The sequence below is a fragment of the Poeciliopsis prolifica genome, unplaced genomic scaffold (genome assembly GCF_027474105.1).
Source record: "Poeciliopsis prolifica strain line A6 unplaced genomic scaffold, Auburn_PproV2 SCAFFOLD011, whole genome shotgun sequence".
NCBI lineage: Eukaryota > Metazoa > Chordata > Actinopteri > Cyprinodontiformes > Poeciliidae > Poeciliopsis > Poeciliopsis prolifica.
Window position 1 is genome coordinate 7070591 of NW_026562386.1, and position 23046 is coordinate 7093636.

At 36.6% G+C, this 23046-nt stretch overlaps 1 protein-coding gene across 1 annotated transcript in view; it reads left to right on the forward strand.

Moving 5' to 3' along the window:
• LOC129364239 (MAM domain-containing glycosylphosphatidylinositol anchor protein 1) overlaps positions 1-23046 on the forward strand; it is a 158644-nt gene that overhangs the window by 39983 nt on the left and 95615 nt on the right. The window contains 1 exon segment of the mRNA XM_055036776.1: positions 9716-9855. Within this exon segment, the coding sequence (XP_054892751.1) occupies positions 9716-9855 (140 nt within the window).

The following is a 23046-nucleotide window of genomic DNA, read 5'->3' on the forward strand; positions in this document are numbered from 1 at the left end:
CAAACTATTCTTCTCAAAGGATTTGCAGCAACCATAAATATCAAAGCAAGAAAAATAGTTGGCTCACTGAAAGAATTATTTTTTCCCCCGCTTGTTTTTAAGCCTTTTCTTTAAAATCATTCAGGTTGAAAACTTTTGTTGTCCTATTAAACCTCACTTCATTTTTAATAAAAAAAACAGATCCATCCGTGTTTGTGGATTTGTATGCTTTCACTAGATGTGGCAAAGAACTGTTAAGCAATGTAACCATGGTTGGACATAAAGAAGTTGATCTCAATAAATTATAATATAATCATAAATTAATTGATTTCAGCAACTGAATTTTAAAATAAAAGTTGTACTATTAATAGATGTAATGCCAAGGTGGCATATTTCTACCATATATATATTTATTACAGGAATAATGGTGACAATTAACCCACTGATAACATCGACACTTTCCGTAAGGAGGATAACCGACAACTGATCATTGCTAAATAAGTTGGATTTTCACACAACACTCTACCCAATTACCCTGATGACAAGCTGAGTGAAAGAAAAAGGCTTAGCAGAAAATATAAGACTTTTGGGAACATTTACAAGGCGTTGTCTGCATCACAGAACAGAAAAGGTTACAATACTGCACTTACATCCAGAGATTAATTTCTTAAGAATACAGCATTATTTAAAAATCCACACCAGATAACCCTAATATAAACACATAGTAAAGAAACAATTTGCTTAAAATAAGTCACTCACCATGGCTAAATATTGCTGTGACAACATATTGAAGGTAGTGTCAGTATAGGACCTACTTAAATAGACTTAGGCCAATTTTAAGGCCTCAAATTGGAAAGTCAATTTCGTTCAAGTTAAGTTTGACATATACCACATTTTTACAAAAAAAATCAAGCAATAAAATAACACTTTGTGACTGCATATAAATATAAAAATACCCCAAACCTCTTCAATAAATCAGTAATTTATCATTTTCTGCTGATGTTTGTCTGCGTGTACAAACAGGGAATGACAATTGACAGGAAGCATCACAGGGGTTAGCAAGGGGTTGTTCTTTCATTTATAGCATCCATTAAATGGTCAGGTCAAAAGTTAAATCAATGATGCTGATGCGTTTTGATATCCGGAGCTCAGAGCCAAAATGAAAAGGATGAGGTCATGACATCAGCCATTTGATCTCTCTCTATCCTGTCTGCGGTAGAAAAGTCCTGATAAAATGGTGAGGCGGTGTGAGTCCTTCTGCCTGCGTGTGTTTGTGTGCGAGTGTTGTTTCTCTTGTTGAAATAAAAGCCCTCTTTTATTGCTGTTAATAATCATAAACATTGTTATCTCAGATACCCATCATCAGTTCTTCTACATCTCCACTAACTTTCTTGTCTTTTCCCTCTCCCCTCTGCCTATGATGGCAGAGGATGAGGAAAAGGAAATAAGCGGTCTCTTGTGAATGAAGTGAATTGAAACAGAGCTCATCTGCATGCATGAGCAGCTCCCACAAAGTAACTACGCATATCAATCACGCTCCTCATGTTCAACAGGATTCGTGACCTTCTAAGGAATTCCTCTGGCAAGATATGGTGGAATGTACAAGACGACACACACACACACACACACACACTTTCACGCACTCACTCACCAACTGACATATATGTATGCACACTTACATCTGAGAAGTACTCACACACACAAACTCCTTCAGTGACAATCTCACACCCGCTGCTCACCACTCTGTCACAGCTGTCAGTGCGGTTTGACACCAACTCTCCTTTCTCATCATTAGTTTTAGTGAGAGATGTCCTGTCCCTTGAACAAAAACAAACATGGCAGGCTGTGACAAATCAATTAATCAGATGGGACATTTGCCAATAGTTATGTTTCACTTACAAACTAATGGTTGTTGAATGTCTTCCGAAAAGTTTCCATTAATGTACGGGGAACTCTTGCAATCAGCAAACCCCTCAGCAGTTTTGATCAATGAAACATCGAAGGCGGATAGATTGATGTCAAAACGGCGCCTCTTTTTGACGGATGATCATTTTCCTAAGTGAATTAATGTACTTTTGAATTTGAATGTTGAGATGGTGTTAGAACTTGTTTTGCTTGTTTAGTAGAAACCTTACAGACACTTCTTTTTTTGTATCTTAATACATTATTTAAGATGACCATTTCATAAGGTGATTTTATTTATATAGCACATTTTAGGCAACAAGACAGTTCAAATGCTTTACAAACAAAAAAACCCAAAACAAACAAAACCAAAAAGACAAAATTTAAATCTTTTCAATGATATTAGAGGTAAAAACAATAGGCACTATATTTTTACAAATAAAATAAGTATTCAAAGTGTTATTAGGTACCACAGAAAATATGCAATCCCACCCATGATTTTCAAATGCTCCCTATAGATTTATTCAGTCGACACGGTCGCCTTCTGAATCGCTCCTATTGTGACAAGAAGCTGCTGAAATAGAAGAAAACCTCAGAGCGCACACAGCAGCCAAATCCAGTAGAGAACAGGGATAAGCCAGGGAATAATGGCTGACAGGGTTTCAGATTTCTCACCCCGTTTCAGTCCTTTGTTACTCGTCTCAGTCAGTGATTATCAATCCTGTAATTACTCAATTGCCACATATCTCTACTTTCTTTGTCCTCGTTTCATCTTTCATCTCCAAGTGTTCTTGAATCGAATTGAGAGTTTTTCTCTGTCTGTTTTCCACATTGGGTGTTATTTACCCCAATTATTTTTCAGTTTTTTTCTGACATTTTGCTCATTTTTAGAAAACTTCCACCTCACTTCACTTTTCCCTCTTCCCGTTTTGCTTGTTTTTTATTCCGCCTTGCCTTTACAGTTGTATTACTTCCTAATCTTATCTTCCTTCACTTTTCTCTCCATCTCTTTCAACTTATGCATTCCCTACCATTTTTTTCCCTTTCCTCTCTCCTTTCTTTCGTACCTCTCTGACAGTCTATCTCTTCTTAGTCGATCAGACAGTCGAAGCAGCCATGCAGCCAGAGGCAAGATGAGCCGCTCTGCCCGACCTCCCTTCCTCTTCAGAGAGAAAAACTAATGCAGAAACGCCAACAAGTTCTATCGAAACAATTATTCACCATTTCAGTCTTTCTAAGCTATTGTAGCATATTTATGAAACTTCATGCATTCACTCCTTTGTGTTTAAGGACACTTTCTTTTCACAGATCCTTTATTTTGCGACTGATGGATGAACATTTGCACTGGTTCAGCTTCAGGATAGCGAATTTCATTACCCGGCCAACCAGTTAACTGATGAGAAAGCTAAGTAGAAAACCAGTGTAGAAGGTTAAGAAATAGGATGCATTAGGCATGAGTTTCCTTCCCACAGCAACCGCCGTCAGTGTGCCCTGCAGCAAGCCTCTTAACCCCCGACTGCTTCACCGAGTGTCCGATATAAAGCCTCCAATTATAGCAACAGCTTTTTTGCATGTGGTGAATAAGTGTTTGATTATAAGCAGAGCATTTACTAAAAAAAAAGACTCATATTTGACTGGATGTTTTGTCTTCAACAGCACAAATCTAATTACTTTAGGTTATTAATCTTATATATTTTGCACAGGAGCGTTGACAATCACTGAAATAATTTTTTTCAAATTTACTTTGGAAATCTAAAAAAGGCAACACTTTCACAGTGGAAAATATCTCAGAGAGCCCGTGAGTGTTTTTGTGCGTTGTAGCTATGGTGGGAAGTCTTTGGATGGATCGTGGAAAGACTGAAGGAGCGACTGACTGACTTTTCTTTTAATGAGCTTTTTGATCACATTATTCTGCATAGTTCACAAGCAGAAACTCAATGGCAAGCCTCAAACTTTAAACTTAAGGTTTCATGGATTGTCCTTTTGTGTACATTGAAAATGTAAATGCATTATGATTCTGAGACAGAATCATTATGGAGAGCTGGCTTCAATTGTGTGATATAATGCCAAGCTCCGTTATTGTTTGTGAGCTTCTCTAAATTGTTTTTTTTCTGACAGTAACAGACAATTGAATGATTATAGCATAGAGATGTCTGTGCAGGAAAGCATTATTTTTGGTTTAACTGTTGTTTATCGCTCACTTTTCCTGCCTCTGAAAGCTGTTTTGAGATGGCAGAAATCTGCTCGGTAACTGGCTTCACTCTGTTAGCTTAACTGTCCTGTCAGACGAAATGCCTGTTTTATCAAACTGCGAATGTTCAGCTCAGTCTTCCGTGGACCAGATACAAATTGCTGATAATTGCACAAACTTCACTTCAAAAACTTAAACCGGGTTATTGAAGAAACTCAATCCCCTCCAACTAATTCAGAACCATTTTTATTTTCTTTCTTGTTGCTTCTCTTTGTAGCTGCATTTGGGATGTCAAAATCACATCAGGGCAACGATAATCTAATTTAATACATATTTCTAAATCATTTCTTCTTTCACTCCACTTGTCTTTGGCTGGTTTTGATGGATTTGTTACAGATTTACTCCGAATTTCTTTCTCTCCCTCTCTTTGCTCTGGTTTTCAACAGCTGCTGCTCTAAATTCTCCACGATGTTTCAGAGTAAAAATTTTTACCCAAATAGAAAAGATGCATCTCGATATTCATCTTTTTACAGACCTGTTGCAAACATGACGTTGTGTATAATTCATGTAACATATTCTCCCTGTTGGAATCTTGGGTTCACAAAGCACTTTGAGTGCCAAGGGTTGTATAGTTGTAGCTTGTGGCATGATGCAGGAATATTTTCTTGAATGTGGGGCGTAGACCACAAACAGTGCATATCAAACCACAGCATGCGGAGTTGGTGTGAGCACAGTGCAAAATCTTGGTTTGTTGGTTCTGTATCTCCTGTTGAATCTGGTAGTGTACTTTCAGTTAGTTAAGCATATTTCTTAACTAACTGAGAGAATATTTCTATTTGCAACAAGACTATAAACACTGTAGCTATTAGACCATATAGAGAACCCGTATTGTTAGTGTTGGTTCCACCCAATGTGATTAGCCAAACTAATTATAAAAATAAATGCTACATCTAAGAGGAAAAATGTTTGGCCAGAGTCGCTTTTTCCATGTTGATTTCCAGGAAATGAAAAGTGGATGTCATAGTGTATGTAATATAAAGACAGTACAGTACACTGCAGATGCCCTGATGATACTAAAATTAGTATCTGGTTTGCAGCTGCTTATTTAGCCTGAAATTAAAGGGTCACTTCATTCAGCACTTTGAACTGCTTTGCTGTTGAAATGTGATATGCAAGTAAACTTGACTTAATGTATAGTAGATTTAATACATGGATCAATGCAATAATATCAAGCTTTTTCAAATTTAATGGAACTTCTAACATGAGTCTCAGTCATCTCAAGTCCCTGAATATTCAGACTGTTTGGGAAAATAGCCACTCAACTCTTTAACTTTTTAAAGACTATGATCATCTTAACACTACCCTCAATTATGTTTCTGAATTTATCATCACTTTTAATGTCTAAAATTTTCAATCACTTTTCCAATCTTGTTTACCTTAGCGTGCAAATAATTCCACCTGTAGTCATCTAACTTAATATATACATAAATGTAATTTTGATTTTGCTGTGAAATTTTATCATGACATTGAACTAAAGAGATCTTTCTTTCATCATTTAAATACACAGCCTAACATAAAATATTTATAACTACAGTTTTCCCTTTGTTGTGACGGCAAGACATTTTTGAGAATGTGCAAAAGCAAGTGGACAAACATGGATTACTCCAGCCTTCCAGTTTGTTACACAAGAGAATATTTAGAGAGCCAAACATTCCCTCGGTTTATTCTGAGCCTTATTTGTGTTTCCAGTTATTGTTATGTGTGCAGTCCAACTAAAGTTTAATGTAAACAACCCACCCACTTTCTGTCCGCTCAATGATAACAGTTGTAGAGTGTGGTGAAGATTTGTTCTCGCTGCGAATCGATGCTAATCACATCATCATGCTGCCCCGTCCCTCATGCTTCTCTCTGGGGCTTCACACTCCTCTCTAGCCTCTTTGTCCTCGCCTGCTGTTTCTGCTGCTCCATCTCTGTCCGTCCCCTCCTCCCTCCTGTCTCCCTTCATCATAAGCCATCTGAGGCTACTTGCACGCAAGCCAGCCCTCCAGAAGGGTCAGCACCACGAAGACGCCGACACTGGAGTTGTTACAAAGCAGGGAGCTCCCGTAATGCATCTTCCATCCGTTATTTCTGCACCAGTTGAGACTGACGATTGTTTTCCCACATGTTGTAAAGCAGACTTTGTGTGGAAAAGCAATTTACTTGGGGGATCAATAAAACGAGTGAGATAACATGTTTCTTTTGTTTTTGGCTCTGATTCTTGCATAAGTCGGTTAGATGTGAAAGTGGCCTTGATTTGTGGAAATGTTTCGGAAGAAACTTTTTAATAAATTTTTTTCAGGTGCAAATCTTAGTATTCTAAAAGTATTATTTTAAAAATAACTCTGAAAGTGGAAATATCATGCTTTTAAATTTAAATATGCAAGTCATTCACTTATGGTCAAGAAAAAGTGGAACTGCAATGAGCTGGTCTGAATTCCTTGTTATTGTTGCTCCACATTTACGTTTCCCCATTTGGCTGTTTTTGTAGTTTGACAGCAGCCATACAGTTATCTACTGGAAGAGAAACTTTTATCCCAGAGTTTATAAAAGATGCCATCAACGGGAGACTTGTTTGTAAATCCAGCCTTGCATATTGCAGCCAGAGTGTGACCCAGAACAGGACAATGAAGATGACGAACCTGCAGAACCACACATTCAAATGAATCCAACGCAATTGTGGTGTTACTGTATTTACGCCCTCCCCCTACGCCATCTACCCTCAATATGGAGCGTAGTCTCCATGCATGTTAGATACATATTAATATAATAATTCTACCACCATATGAGGAGTTAGATAATGTCAGGATCAAGAACGTCACTGAATGCATTTGGATCATGTGTTTGCCACATGAGGCGTTTGTCAAACTAATGGCCAGGACGACATTATCAATGAGGAAATTTGTTTCTTAAATTTTTTGTCATTTATTTGGGGCTTTGCTGTGTCCATTGTTTCCAGGGAGAGAGGGAACTGACCCTTCAATCAGTGTAAATATTGTGGAAAATCCCGCTTGATGCATGGTGGAGGTCACTGAAGCAGTCGTCCTTTAGTTCTTCACTCAAGCTAGGGGTACTTTCCCCACTTATATGGGTACATTTAAGAGAAAACCAGATGCTGTGAAGAGGATCTTAGGAATCTTCTGTGTTAATACAAGATAGATAGGTCAAACATTTTGGTTCTATTACTAGCTTGGCATAACTGAACTTGCACTACAAAATAGCTGTGAGAAAATAACATGGGGGATTCACAAAAATGATTAAGTGAAACTCCTTGACCTAGTTTAGCAGTTCCATAGACATAGTGGACAAGAAAATGTAAGAATGAGCAGAAAAAAACTTAACTGAAAAATAAGACCCAAAATGAATATAAAGATATCTATGTAGCACCAGGAGAGAATGAGTTTAAACTTTTTGCACTCAAACACTGAAATTACTCCAAAAAATTTATTCACAGGCTGAAAAAGTGAAGTTTGCATGACATGCCTGCTTTAAATGAAAGATTAGGAAGTGTTTCTGATTCTGTCATTCAAAAGCTGAACAGAATTGACATTTCCATGCACTGAAATGTTTAGGGTTTGTTTTCGTCTGTCCTGTGCCAGTTATTGGTATCAGTTCTTTTCAGTTCAGTTCTGCTTATTTAGTACCTATTCGCAATGCTTCATGATCATCATTTAAATCCAGTCACATCAATTTAGTCATTTCAATCAAAGCTATTACACTGTAGTTAGGGTTTGTTCATCATTCAATTTGGTAAAAAGGTTTGAAAAAAGCCAGTCGACCTAATGGAGTTATAATGCTCACAGCTGTCATGATGTGTAGTTTTTAGGTGGGCCCAAATGCAGATGACGGAGGCTTTGAAAAGATGATGAATTTAATAAAAGTGTAAGAACAAAAACTTGCAAATATCCATGGGGAAACAGAACTAAAACCAAAAATACACAAAAAGGAAACCAGCAAGAGAAACATAAACTAAAGTAACTGAGAACAACTAGAAACACTAAACATACTTAGAATCACTAAAGAAGAACAGAAGTGGAAATGAAAGCAAGGTGGAACTAACAGAAAAATCTAAGGAAGATAAAAAATGTCAAACCTCAAAACCAAACGCAAACAGCTTGACATCCTAACTGCAATCTTTCCTCTGTAAGAAGCTACTAAGGTTATAAACGCACCAGATTTTAAATCACATACTTTACAGTCATATTGCTCCTTCGGTATAAATATTTAAACTCCTAAACAATTGAAATTATGTTGCCATAAGAAGGCTACTAAATTAAAAAAATAAATAAATACAAGTTCAAATTTAATCAATTTGGAAATAATTTTCATTGTGAAAAACTCTTATCATGCAGTGGAAACTGAAGGAGCTCCACCTATCACTCTTATCAATCCAAATCGGTTTTAAAGTTACAGTAGCAGGCAGTGAGCAGCGAACCTGTCAATCAGCTGACCTGAGCAGATAGCCTGAATAAAACATGGTCTCTAAACTCCAGAGTTCAGGTGCTGCTATCCTGTAACTTTCAGATGCATCACTGGTTCAACGCGTCACAATAAAATGACAAATTTACGGTCTCAGTATGAAAACAGAATCGTTTTAAGGACATAAATATTTGACTCAGTTTGTAGAAGAAGTTAGACATCTAAATGTTTCAGGTCATAAAAGTTGCAGGTTTGAGGCTTCTCGACTAAAATCTTAGATTTGTTTCAATATTGGGCTTGTTATGCTTACTGAAGTCAAAATAAAAATAAAGTGAATACTTTATATGGTCTTAATATTGTTAATCATATTATTTGCCAACAGAAATGTTTTTGCCATCTATTTTTGTTTCAATATCCTGATATCATGAAAGCATGTTTTATTTTTTTTTACCAATCCTGTTTGTCTGACTCATGCTGCCAGTTTTTCTAAAGGTGACTCAATATTTGGCCTTCACATTCATTGTTAGCAACCCTGACTTTTATAATTAACATGCCTGAGAGTCGGTGGGCACGACAGGAAATTGAGAGAGACACACTGGAAGGCACATCTGTGATCTTGAGTCACATACTAATTTAGAGTTTAATGCTGCTATTTTGTCATCAGATGCTGAAAGAGAAGGGAATCCATTTTTGAATATTGGAGCAATGATTCTAAATTGGTTTTAATTTAAAATCTTAAATAAATTAATGATTATTGGTGGATTAATTCAGATTAATATAGCAGGTATCCAAATGATTCAAATTTGTCCCTGTTGGGCATTTTTGTCGTATGACATATAGCTAGTTACAAAGTCAAAAAATTACATTTTGACCTTTTAACAATGTCCAAGGTTTCAGTTTTCCAAATAATATCAGTGTCCCAGATCAGAAATTGATACAGATAAAACTCTAGCATTTCTGGAAAGGCTTCTGTTCATGCAGATACAGGAGTAATGTGATATATTTATTTTTCTGAGTCATCAATACTTGCTCTAACATCACTCATCTAACAAAGAATGACCTTTTTGTTGCTGGGAGTTTTTGTACTAAACATGTAATGTGTTTTCTCTTTCTCTGTGTTTGTCTGCATGGTTACATGCCTGTGTCTCTGTCTGTCGGTGTGTGTGTGTGTGTGTGTGTTCACAGCTCCAGCTAATGCACAGATTGTGCACTCCGGTGCAGCATGTAACGTCAAGGATGATAACATAAGCGAGAGAATTTACACCATTAAAGAAGGAGACACGTTGGTGCTGCAGTGTATTGTAAAAGGACACCCACGACCACAGGTAGGCTGACTTTTTGTGTGTGAGCAGCTTTAAGTTCATGCTCATGCCTTTCTAACCTGAGTATGCAGTGCAGTTTGGAGTCTCTTTCTTTAAAGGCATTCTGACAAAATCACAGTGTCTTTGGAAAAATAGCCTGTCAGCAATCTAACATGCTACAATCCATCTAAAATGATGGACAGATAAAATAATGCTCTGCTTAGAAGATGTAAGCTTTCAGTGTGTTTGCTTAAATAACACATGTTAAAATATTTCATGCCATGGTTGAGACAGCTGATGTATAAAACTCTGTGTTGTTTTATGTATGAAATTACATAAAACGTTGCAGGGGACTGGAGTGAAGTAATCACTTTCAAGATAGCTGGTGACTTTTATTTCCAAATGGATGGTAATGTGGTTGATAGAGTCGTACATCTCTTCCATTCATCTTCCTTCTAGTCAGAATATTCAGTCTGCTTTGATCAACCCCCATATCCCCTCTTTTCTCTCGAAATTCAATATTTAGGAATTTCTATCTCCTAGGTTTGCTGGCTTGTTCGCATTCAAGCCTGCAACTCTTTATGTAGTTCCATTTTTCAGACTCAAATATAGCAAAGCCGGGGGTCTTATCAAGTTGCTGATGTTGTTAGAATGCATGAGCACCTTTGCAAATCTGGCAGTACTTAACTTTGTTTGGATGGTTTGGCTGCTACATCCAGGCACTTAAGGGCAAAACAAGCTGGTGTTTGAGAAAGCCCAAGGCATTCTGTGATTAGAAATGCCCAACCGCTGGCTACTAAGATGTCATGATGTACCTATGAGTAATTACTTGTGTTTACAGTGTCAAAGAGGTTCAGTTTGTGCTGAGTCACACCGTCTCATCTTTCACTCACCATATAGAGAGATTTCCTCAGTGCAAACCCTGCCCTAGGAGTTTCAGCTGAACCATTATGAATGCTGCCTCTGCGCTCAGTCTGTTGTCATGTTAGCAGCACTGTCACCGTATTTGGTTAGCACTGAACAAATGGCGTTCATGAGTTGAAAGAGCAACGAAGCAGAGAATGTGCTTTCGGACTTAAAGGTCACAAGTTTAATTCCACAAAACAACTCATTGGATAAATGTGCTCTGTGCTGTTAAGAATTGAATTACAGCATTTGCCTTGAGCAAGGTTAACTCTACCACTGCTGATACTTGTAACTTGATATGACATAGAGAAATAAGGTTTCTAAAAGAGAACATAATGAGAGCAAGTGAATGAACGTGAGTCGAACATCGGCTGACAATCAGAAAGAGGGTTTGATTCCTATTTCTACATCAGTGAACAGTCCTCTGTCCATTTTTAGCTTTGGCCATATGGACGTGTTGGAGTACATCCAGTCAGTTAAAAAAAAAACTAAAAAAAACATGTTTTTATACATTGGTATACTCCACACTCGTGGGTGACTTAGTGCACTTTTCTGGTATTGGGTTGGACTGCCTTTTACCTTTGAAACTGCCTCAGTCTTTTGCAGTGTAGATTCAACAAGTGACTGAAAAATTCTTCAGAGATCTTAGTTCATACTGATATGATGACATCATTCACTTGCTGCAAAATTTGTCAGTAACATATTCATAATATGAATCTCCTCTTATCCCACTTCTCAAAGGTGTTTTATTGGCTTGAGATCTCACGACTGTGGAGGCCACTGGAGTACATTGACCACAATGTCATGATCAAGAAGCCAGTTTCAGATGAATTCAACTGGTGCATTATCCTGTTTGCAGTAGATGATGGGCACACTGGGGTTGTGCAGGGGCAGACAAGCACAGCAGCATTCGACTTTGGTACTTTGAATAATGCATATAGGTCCCAAAGGGTAAAAAAATGTATCCCAAACACTCTTGCTCTATCACGAGTAGACAGCATCCATCCATGCTTTCATGCTGTTTATGCCACATTCAGAAAATCACAACTAAAGCCAAGTTTCATCAGATCCTGGAACATTTCTTTAACATCTTTTTGTTTAGTTTCAGCAACTCTGTGACAATAAAAGTCTTAGTTTCCTGAATTAACTAACATGAGTGGCACCTGATGAAGTTTTCTCATCCTGTAGTCCATCTGGCTCAAGGTTTGACATGCCTTGGTTGCCGTTATTAGAGTGACTGCTGCTTTCCTGTGATCTCAAACTCATCTGCTCATTCTCCTTCTGCATTTGACAAAAACAAACCTCAGTTTGTGAAATGCTCAGACTAGTCCATCTAGAACCAACACATTCAAAATCACTTAAATCCACTTTGTTTCACATTCTGATGTTCAGAAGGTTATCTTGAAAACCTCTCAATATTTAAATGCATTGAGATGTTCCACTGAGATTAACCTGTTCAGTGTATTTTTAATAAACATCTAAACAGATTAGGTAATGCCAAATGTAAACATGCCAAGAGAAACATACGTACATAAAAACACCAGCTGAAAACTACATTTTCAGCAGTTGAAAATGGACACAGTGCACACAGACATAAAAAATATACAGTCTACATACTACATGTAAACACGAAGGCACACAAAATGCCAAAAAACTTGGCGTAGACCCGGGGACTGTTTTATTCATGCTGATATGATGCTAGTGGACACGCACCCGGGAGAAAGACTGCTTTTCTCACCTCACACAATCCCACACAGATACTCACAAGCCCTCCACAGATACATCATTTCACTTCATATCTGTCTCTGGAAGTTCATGCACACATCCTCACACACATATCTTGGTCTGCATGGTAAAGCCAGGGTTCACTATAGGAAAGCAGATGGATTTGGGGTTACAATTTAAATTGTGTAGCTGAATATATGTAGGGGATGCTTAATTTTCTTGTGTTAATCTTTATATATGCCTTTAAAGATGGTGGTCGTTTTATTGCTTTATCTTTTAGTACATATAGCAGAAAATATACACTTGACAACCCAATTTAATCATCACATTTATAGGCATGTTCCTTTAAAAACACAATCAACTTTCTGAAACTTTTATTTTCTCAGAGTGCTGGAATATTAATCAATACAACTGATGCACTGCAAATAACACATACTATACAAGTTCATTTCCCTGGAGCAGTTCAAAGATGTAGGAAATTGCGTCAGTGATTGCTTATTCTCTGGGTCGGAGGTGGGTGTATATTTTGAATAATGATTGCTGTGGTCACATTGTCAGAATGTAAAATATATATGATGTGCACACACAAGACTTACCGTGCCTCTGGCAAAGAGACGCTGGCTGAGTGAAAGCTTGCGCCGGCAGGTGCTCGCATGGACATGTGTATGTCTGTCAGAGAGAAAGTGTGCATGATGGCTCACAATAACAAACAAAGGCAGGCAGAGACAAGGAGACAGAAAACGCAGTCTTACAAAGAGTTTGCAGGAGTGAAAACTTTTCTGCAACTTATTGATTTGGGACACTACGGGGACACTACTTTGATTAAATCATTCATGTATGTGACAAGCAAAATTGTGTGTGTAAACAGCAATAGCAGAATAGTTCTCGTACAAAATTTAAAAAAGTAGTTTAGTCCATATCTTTACCCAAACAAAAATTATGCAAATTCTAGTGTCTGCCAGTGTGTCGTAGCAATCTTTTATAAAGTCTACAAAGAGAGAAGTATTTCTCTGTTGTCTTTATATTCAGGATATCATTCTGGTGACAGCAGAAGCAAACAGTGTGCTGACCTCTGTCCAGTGCTTTCTGCTTGAGTAGCACACTGCAGCATTCTGCTCCGAGTCCCTTTGGGCTTACAGAGGTTCCACTGCAGTCCACTTGCTGCATCGATAACCTGATTCTTGTCACCCTAGTGTCTCCTTGAACATGTTTACAGCTTTCCATACCTCGTCTTGTATTGCACTGCTCTGCCAAGGCTCTTTACTGTTATCTGTTTTGTTTTTGTTTTTTAGAAAAATGTTGAATTATTGTTGATGCTTTTACCCTCCTATTGCTTCTTACTTGACACATAGTACAAATCCCAATAAGGAACCTCAGGCGGCCTCTCGATGAATATATTCTGTGACATTATCTGGAAATTGCCAGCAGCTTCTGAACGGCTAAAAAAAACAACAAAAAACAAAAACATAAACAAAACCCATGTGAAATGTGGTTTCAGATGTCCATGTTTTTCTGAGTGCATGGAGTATTGTATGTTAAAGCTCAAGTACTTTTAAGCATTAAGATTGCAATTTGGAAAACTGTAGTTGGCCATTGTGCCATTATTTGCAACTGAATTAAGAATGTGTTGAAATTTAGTTCAATAGACATGGCTTGAAAAGTTGCTGCAGAGAGAGAGAATTTTCAGTCTACAAATACTTACCCTAATATGCTGCTAGTTTAAACTATTCCAAGCTTGATGGATAAGGGTTTTGCTAAATGAGAAGTAGATTAAACATTACCAAAAAGATGTGCTAGTTCACTGTTTTAGTCATAGTTCATTGAGAGGACTTGTAAACCATACTTGTTGTCTGAAGCATTTATCTTAAGGATTAAACTAAAGATTGTAAATAGAAAAAGTCAGTCCTTCACAAAGCTAAAATAAGTTTTTCACTACTCCCACTGATCTCTCTCTCTTTTGCAACTTGTTTTTTCTGTTAATTTAGTTTACTTGTAAAAGCACCTTGTTTAAGAAGAACAAGATTGTTATAAAGACTGTAGGGGTCTATATTTTATTAATCAGATAAACCGTTTCTTAGCAATTTAGGATCTGTTTCACTGTTGGTGGCTTCTTTCTATGGGAAAGGAGCTGCTCATGTCTCCCATTTTAATGAGTCTATTTAAGATGACAGAAATATGTAATCTTGGGTTCAGATTGACACCTGATTTTTCTAGATTATTCTACTAAATACACAAATGTCACACATTTCTTTTTTAATTCAAACTGCATTTTTGGTGAATAAAAAAAAAACAAAAACAAAATCTTTACCCTCTATCAAGGCGATGAAGATTTATCTCATTCAGTCTTTGTCCTCTTCTCTTTCATTCTCTCAAATAGAGGATCCAATTTAGCCATGGTCAGGCCAGACCAATAAATAGCTGCTTTACCGAAAATGAGTCTGATTGAGGATTTATCCAATCCTTTATAGGGACTGATTGTTTACCTTTGCCTGAGCCACCCTGCAATGAAAAGAGGGCTCTCGCTTTTATTCATACAGAGAGGAGAAAAATCCAATCATTTCTCTCTGTCTTCCTTCCTTCCTTTGTTGCTCAATTTACCTTCATATTGTCTCTTTTTCATCTTTACTGCTCCTAAATCAATGTTCATCTTTCCTATTTATCCTATAGGTTTCTCTGGGCAATCCTCACATTTTTTCTGATCGTCCATGTTGAGTTTATTTCTGTTTTTTTGTTTGTTTTGTTTTGTTTTTTTTCTATGTATTTCATGCTTCCTTTAAGCTCTGCCTTTGCTGACAACATATCATACATCAAGTCAGAAGATGTTTGTAAGTGAACAAACAGCTTTATGGCCACCAAATAACACATCAGATAGGTCAGGTATGCAGTTATGGAACAGTTTAATGCAGGGATATATCATACAACAATACCCAAACCTTTAAAGCACAGACAGAGCACAGTTCCATCCACTATGTAAAAATATAAAGATTATGTCAAAGATTATATCTGTTCATCCGAACTATTGTCATGGGACAGCTATGAATCAAACTGTCCAGAGGGACTTGGTACCTATGGGGGGATTTTAGAAGGATATAGATATTTTTCAACATGGCATTACATGAAATGTAAATAAAAACATTTTAACAATATTATTTCACCCTTTCAAATAGTTTTATTATCTTTTGAGAGATGACCGCAATTCTCTCCAATCAGAAAATGTTCAGAAAATTTAGGCTGAGGAAGTAGCTGAAACGTATTCATACTGATGCATAAGTTTGAATGCATACGTATTCATAAGAATGAATACGTATGCACCTATCATGAAATGGATAGACCAACACTAGTCTGTTGTATAATATAGTGAAGATTTTGTTTCTTACAAGACAAAATGTAACAACGTTCTCAAGGCTAAGACACTTCAGCAAGAAACTGCTTTGTTTGGGTAAGAAGTCAAAATGCTCATAAAATTTTTGTTTCATGCCAAATGGAAACATTTTCAAAATCTGCATTTTCACTAAAGTAAAGTGACCGTTTCCTCTTTTTATTCCTTGTATTATAAATTATGATGAAAGCATTTGGAAACCTCTTGAAGAGAGCTAAACATATGAGGAAAAAAATGCAGAAAAACTGCAACTCGCCAATGCAACAAATCCTGTTGTTACAGATGGGCCATAAAGTGCTTGAAGTATTGCTCATGGTAGCTTTCTGGACAGTTGGGCTTTAGCTAACAAAGCGCCCATACCCTAATCCACAAAGCCAATTTTGCTTCACACATGTAGGCCATGCACATGCTCTCATGGCTTCTTCAAGAACACAAGAGAGGAGAGTAAATGGTTTTTCTGAAAGTGATTCCTACCTCCCTATTATTTATTCATGGGTCTGCTGGTCATTGCAACCTTGAGACTTGTGTGATAAATTCTCTACAGGGGAACGATGGAGAAAGCTGCAGCTGGGAAAAGTAGAGGGGCCAGGAGAAGAAGTGGGGAAGTGGGGAGAGAGGGAGGCGAGTGCTGCGGTCTGGAATATGGGTTTGGATTTCCGTCCTTGAGGAAAGAGTGAAGGGCGATCGATAGTGAAGCTGAAAGTGAGGCTGATCGGGTGGCACCACGAGGCTGCACAGGCACTCAGCAGGAATACAGCTTAGACACAAACAAGGTCACTGCTGGACCCCCCCCACCAAGCAGAAAGACGGAACTAAGAAGAGGCTTAGGGTAAAATCAAGATGCATCAAAGTTTAAGAGATGGTTCTCAGAAGGTGTTTGTGAATTTTCTTTAAACCTTTAAATGAAAGAAGAAAATTCATTAGCTTGTTTTTATTGTGCACTGGCCATAAAGGAAGGATGTCTTTGAGACCGAAGAAAGGAGAAAAAAACAGGAGAAAAGACATTTTGTCAACAACCTCTGGAACATCGGGCTTTTTGTAGATGTGTTTGATAGAAGGAAAGAGCACATTGGTGTGGTTCTTTTTGTATTTGAAAGGCAGAGTTACTCATGGATGACTTGCTGTTACAGATAATCCCCAAGTGACAGTGACACTGAAAGGAGAAAATAGATGTAACCAGAGAACTACACAGTTGCACACCAAATAAGGTATATTTCTCTAGAAAAAGAGCTAAAGGTGATTCAATTATTACCATATATTTGACTATTTGTCTCAAGATCTCAGCAAAGTCACATTCTTATTTACATGTGGTGGTACTTATTTTGAACCAGAGATGGGATCAAGTCACTGTTTTGCAAGTCTCGAGTCACGGTCCTCAAGTCAAGTCTCAAGTCCAGACAGGCAAAAGTTGAGTCGAGTCTCAAGTCTGGAGCTTGGAATTTCAAGTCCTTTCTTGTTGATTTTTAATTTTTTTTTTAAAAAAATGTTCCAATTATGCACGTTAATGTGTTCTTTTAAAAATTAAACACGCAGTGCACTCATTGCAAATAAAGCACAGTGGTTTTGAATTTGGATGTGATGGTAAAATACCCATCAATCCAAGTGGGGTTAAATCTACAGCCAATTTCACATCTCATTATTGATAAAAACATGTTGTGTGAATCAAGCTTGCCAGAATCACTAACCAAGACACATCACCATCCAGAAACACTCAGAACTACAGCATTATGTTCAGGATCCTTACAATTGTAAAAAAAAAACAAAAAACTTTTATGGCAATTTCTGAAGAATAGCAAAATTACAGGATTTGGATTTGTTTTTCTAGCAAAATTTCTAGCTTTATAAATACTATGACTGAAAGTCAGCTTATGAACATTTTCATCATTTGCAGAAGTGAAACATTCTTTTAAGACCTCAAAATTGGCAATTAAATGAATGTTTGCAGTTTTGCTTGCTTTGGGAATCGGTGCTTGATTAACTTTCAGAATCACAAGTTAAATCTATAAAATTCTATATCTGGATTAGGTCTGTGCACTGAAATGCTTGGTTTAGTTCAAAAAAAAAAATCTTAAACACAAAAAACGCTAAATATTTAAGATAACGCAACTGTAATACAGCTTTCTTTCTGCTCTCATCCTGTTCCGGTTTTTAGCTAGAACAGTAAATGATCAAACGGTTTAAAAAAAAAATTAAAACATGATTAGAAATAACTTTAGAAAAGTCAAGAAACATAATATCTTCTTCTTTAAATCTTTTTATTAAAGTTGGTCCTAATAAACGGATTTCATTCCTCAGTCACTGAAATGCTGCCTATTTAACAAAAGAACCAAGTTGCATATGTCTGTTAAAGTGAAGATCAGCACCCTTGACAGCATAAGATCAAACAATGACCAAATCAAATTGATTTTCAGCATAAAAAAAACTTCAGTGTGAGAATGTCCCTGGTTGTTTGGTCCTATACATCTTGTCTGTACAGCTGAATGTCTCTACAGTGTCTGCTGCCGTAGCAACGCACTGTACTTGATTGAGTAACCCCTTACTAATGTTAAAACTAATAAAAATAAGTTCTGTATTGGTGACTGCATGCGTGTGCTTGCAATATAAATGACAGAGAGAAAGGGAGCAGCCTTGTTGAATTGTTTAGACATGACTTTAAGGCATATTTTGCATGCAGGTCATATAAGTATTTTAACATCTCATATTAAAATAGTGTTTTTTCTTGACTCCTGATTTTCCAATTTATTTTAAGCAATCCTAATAATGGGAATGACTTGCTTACACACCTAGGTTTTTGCTTGTTTTCAAACAGAGTGGTCTTGTAATGCAATGTAACTTTTTTCTATGGATCAAATGTGTTTACTGTGTTTTTATAGAGTGATGCTTCAGCAGTTACAAGTTCATAGTTTACTGTCAAACCATAGACATATAATTTAACAATAACTAGGTAAAAGCTGAAAATCTCAAAATAATAGAAATTAAAAGTTTTTACTATTTTTATGGAACAGGTTTACAGGTTGTTGATTTTTATTGACCGCTCTGTATTTATGTTAATTTAGTTTAGTATGGGACGCATGTAAACTGCTGTTATTGTAATTTGAACACTACTAAGCCAGAAAATTAACATAAGTTCCTAAGACGGGGACTTTCATAATAGCTATGTTTTCAATAGTGATAAAACACTATATATGTGTATATATAAAACACGTTTATAAAAACGTAGAGGAAGCACATTGGATAACCATAAAATTTTTTCTTTTTTTTTTAATGTATTTTTCATCATGTATCTTGTATCTTTTCTCTCATGGATCAACCTAGTTGTAATTTCTCCTTTATAACCAACTCTGCAATGTCCTTCTGCCAAGCAATGACATCATCTGCTTGCACATAATTAAAGGCGAGTGGCAAGAGGTCCAATTTCACCATGCTAAGCCTTGTGCTAATTATCCAGTGCTCATTACAACTAACTTGCAGTCATCCAACATGGGCAGATTGTGTATGGTAGCAGCTGACACTGCAGCTCATGACTGTCTGCATGGAATAGAGAGCTGTGTGGGTTTGCTGATGCTGTCTGTCGCTGCGCTCTCTGCTCTGACTCAAACCTTGATCAACCACAAGTTAAGAAAATCCTCAAATTAGATCCGTTTGAAATTATCTCTCTTAGGGAAATGCATGTATTTAAAAAAAATATATATTTTTCTTTATGCTTTGTGATTTCTGATGGTTTATATTTTGTCTTTTTGTTTTAGCTATAAAATTGCACTTATTGATGATGTGTAATCAGCTTCAGTGTCTATTTTTATTATAGCCTCCGTCCAAACATCTGATAAAAGCATTCATTTCGCCTGAGAGATGGGGGTGGTGTGTTCAATATCAATGAGTCTCTTCTTTTTTTTTTCCTATGAATACTCTGTACACCATGAATTGATAGAATGTATTTCATAGGGAGATTTATACAGAAAATACATTAATACCTGCAGATCATATATTGAAAATGATGTCTTAGTGACATTATGGCTAAAAATTAATCTAAGCACATTTTTCTTACCTGTCAGTTCCTTTCACACTCTTCATCAGTCTCTCAATTCTATATTGTTTTGCTTCTTAACTTTAATACCTCTGTTATATTATTCTGTTTTCAACGTTTGTCTTTCCTGTGGTTTTCTTTATTTCCCTTTTCTTTTGTGCTTCCTACCACCTTCTTCCTTTTTCTGAAGTTGGTACTGAATTTTCTTTTCTACTACAATTTCCATTCCCTGTCAAGAAAAAAGTGCTCACATCTTTATGTGAAATGCATTGAAAAATAACCATATAAGATGAGATGCTTGATATAGTTTTGGTTAACTAATCTCATTTATTTTCAAACCTTTGGGTTTTGCATTTCACTCTGATACCCAATTTTCTCACTCCCTCACTGCTTTCAAGTGACAGATAATTAAAACAGATATTTCTGTGCTGCAATGCTTTTTGTCTCACTGAATACTGCATGTCATCTTCACATTGTCACATTAAGTATTTTATTGTTTTCTTTGTTTGAAAAGTAAGACAGGACTGATTACATCAGTGTATTTATCACTTTGAGCTGCCATCATTAGCCTGCAGGATTCAGCTATTTTGTCACTTTTGTTGTGATTTCTGCTTATTTCTTCCGTTGCTCTTGCACATTTCTGCTTAGATCTTGTGCTTCTTGTGTTGTGCATGCATTTGTGTTTATCCTAGGGCAGCCATGTGTGTTTGTGGGTCTGCATCCATGCCAAGTAGTATTCCCCAATAACAGGATTACCATCTTAAGACGTTTCATGGCAAGTGAGCCAGCTGGATGGATATAGCACTGTAGTGTAAACTCCACTGGCGTTACATCAAGAAAAGAGTTAGTAAAATTATATAAGGCAGCTCCAGCCAGCTCTGTGTGAGTTTCTGGGAGGGAGTATAAAGGATTCAGAAATGCTTAACATCCCTGAAAGCAGCTGTGGTCTAGAGAAGGGGAACTCTTGAAAGCGAGGAATTGCTTACAGTGCTGTCAACGCAGTAAGGATTTAACAATTATGAAATTATTTCCTTAAATAGTTATGCTTTAGACTTTATTTAAATGTAAAACTGAACGATGCAGCTTTCCCAAGTAGATGGCTAAGATAAATGAACGTTTGCAACCAGCAGCTAAATTGGAACGATTATGCACAGGAAAGATGCAAATTATTCCGGAATATAATAAAACTGTCAAAATTATTCTAGTGGTTGTGAGGCAATTGCGCTCTTCTGCAGTTCTTAAACTTGGATAAAAGTTTAGATGGAGAACAGGCCTGCCTCTGACATGCATTGTGTTGGTAAACCTGAAGTCCATGTACTCTGAGAGTTGTGGGCCTTTTTATAACCACTACAAAAATATAAAATGTCCTCAAAGTCGCATACAATTCCAACCACATAGTGACATAAAAGGCCATTATGCTAAAATCACCGTTTTGTTTTCTTTATCCAGCTCAATTGAAGTAAGGATAATTGGCAAAACAAGCCTCAATTGCTCAAGTCAGCAACAACCGAGTGCAAAAAGTATACCCCTTTTATTTCTAAAGAGAATTTGATTGTTGATTATTCACAGAGTGTATTGCTGATATACATTCTGCTTGTTGAACAGGTGTCACTGCTGCTGCTTTACGTGTCCCACAAGTATCATTTTCAGACAAAAAAACAATCAATTTAAAACATGTTTTTTTTTGTAACAAAAAGTGACAAAAATAAAGCTTTGTCTTTATTTCCATGTAGCCTTTGAATCAAATTAATTTCTCCGTGTTGGCACAGAAAAAACCTAAACCACTAAATCATCTTCAGGTAACATGGTACTTCCATTTTTAGTGTTGGTGTGTCGACAGTTTTCAGTCTTAACCGCAGATCAAAAGGACCTGACAGGCACTGGACTGTGGAAACCAGTTGATCCTGTTTTGTGTCACTCTTTAATCTTAAAGTCTCTGAGATGGATTTGATTGGCTGTTGAAAGTGTGTGTGAGAGAAAGATAGAAAGAAGGAGTGAAAGAGGCAAGGTAGATGATGTAAAACAAAAAAAATAAAAATAAAAACCAGACTTGTAGAAGAATATTAGGAAGCAGAGCTGGAGAGAAAGAATGATAAAGCATAGATAGACTAAATAACAAGAAATTACCAGGATGAAAAAAAAGTAATACCGTTCCTATACCCTTATCTTATTTTAATTCCATCTTAATCTTCTTTCCTATTTGATTCCTTGTCAATGGCTTGACATGTCAAAAAGGAAAGGTGCATTATACTAATGTAAAAGATCAGAAATCTCTTTTTTTAAATTTATTTTACAAATAGTTAAGACTTGTTGTTTCTGTGGATTTTCCAGAGGATGAACTTTAAGAAATTGGGAAAGGTTTCTCAGTATACAAATAAAAACATAGCCTGGGATGAAATATGGACTGAAACATCTCTGGGTTGATTTTAAGCAAGGTTTTGAACCAGTATACCAGAACCCAATGGGTGTGTAGGGAAGTTGTCTGTTTCTGTTTGTTCTCATCCAGACTGAATGACTGTGGGAATTCAACCAATGTACACACACAACTCAGTAAATTAAAATATTCCTTCCAGTTAAGCTTGTCATATTAATCTTATCTTTTCCAAACATGAAGCTGTTAAACAGGTTTAAAGCATACTTCCTATTAAGCCTATATTTTTATATAAATTTATATTTATTGGTCTGACGTGTTTTTCTACTCTATGAAATTGCAATTGCATTCATTAGCTTCAAGTGAGAAAATGTAATCATAACTAGCAGAAATTAAAGGCTTGAAAATCTGTGTAATTAATCCATAATGTATTGTACTTAGTAAATAAAGTTACTGAGATACATTTAGCAACTTTTCAACAATATTTAAACTTAAGATGCATATGTGAAGTCATTTAAGGCATTCCTCTACGAAACTAAGAACTCAATGTCTTGAAAGACAAACCCAAATCTCAAACACTCATTGGTAAAAGGTTGCTTAAGCCAAAAACAGCCGAGATAAAAGTTTAGAAACAAAGAAGGCCAACGTCTGAAAAATTTGAAAAGGAGAAGCATACGGTGGAAAATGGAGCCCTCAACAATAAAGGAAGCCGAGGTTAAAGAAGCAGGAAAGAAATAGAAATCAATAAAATAAACATTGTTTTTAACAGAAACTACTCTCCGAACATTGATTCTTTCATTCTTTCTTTTT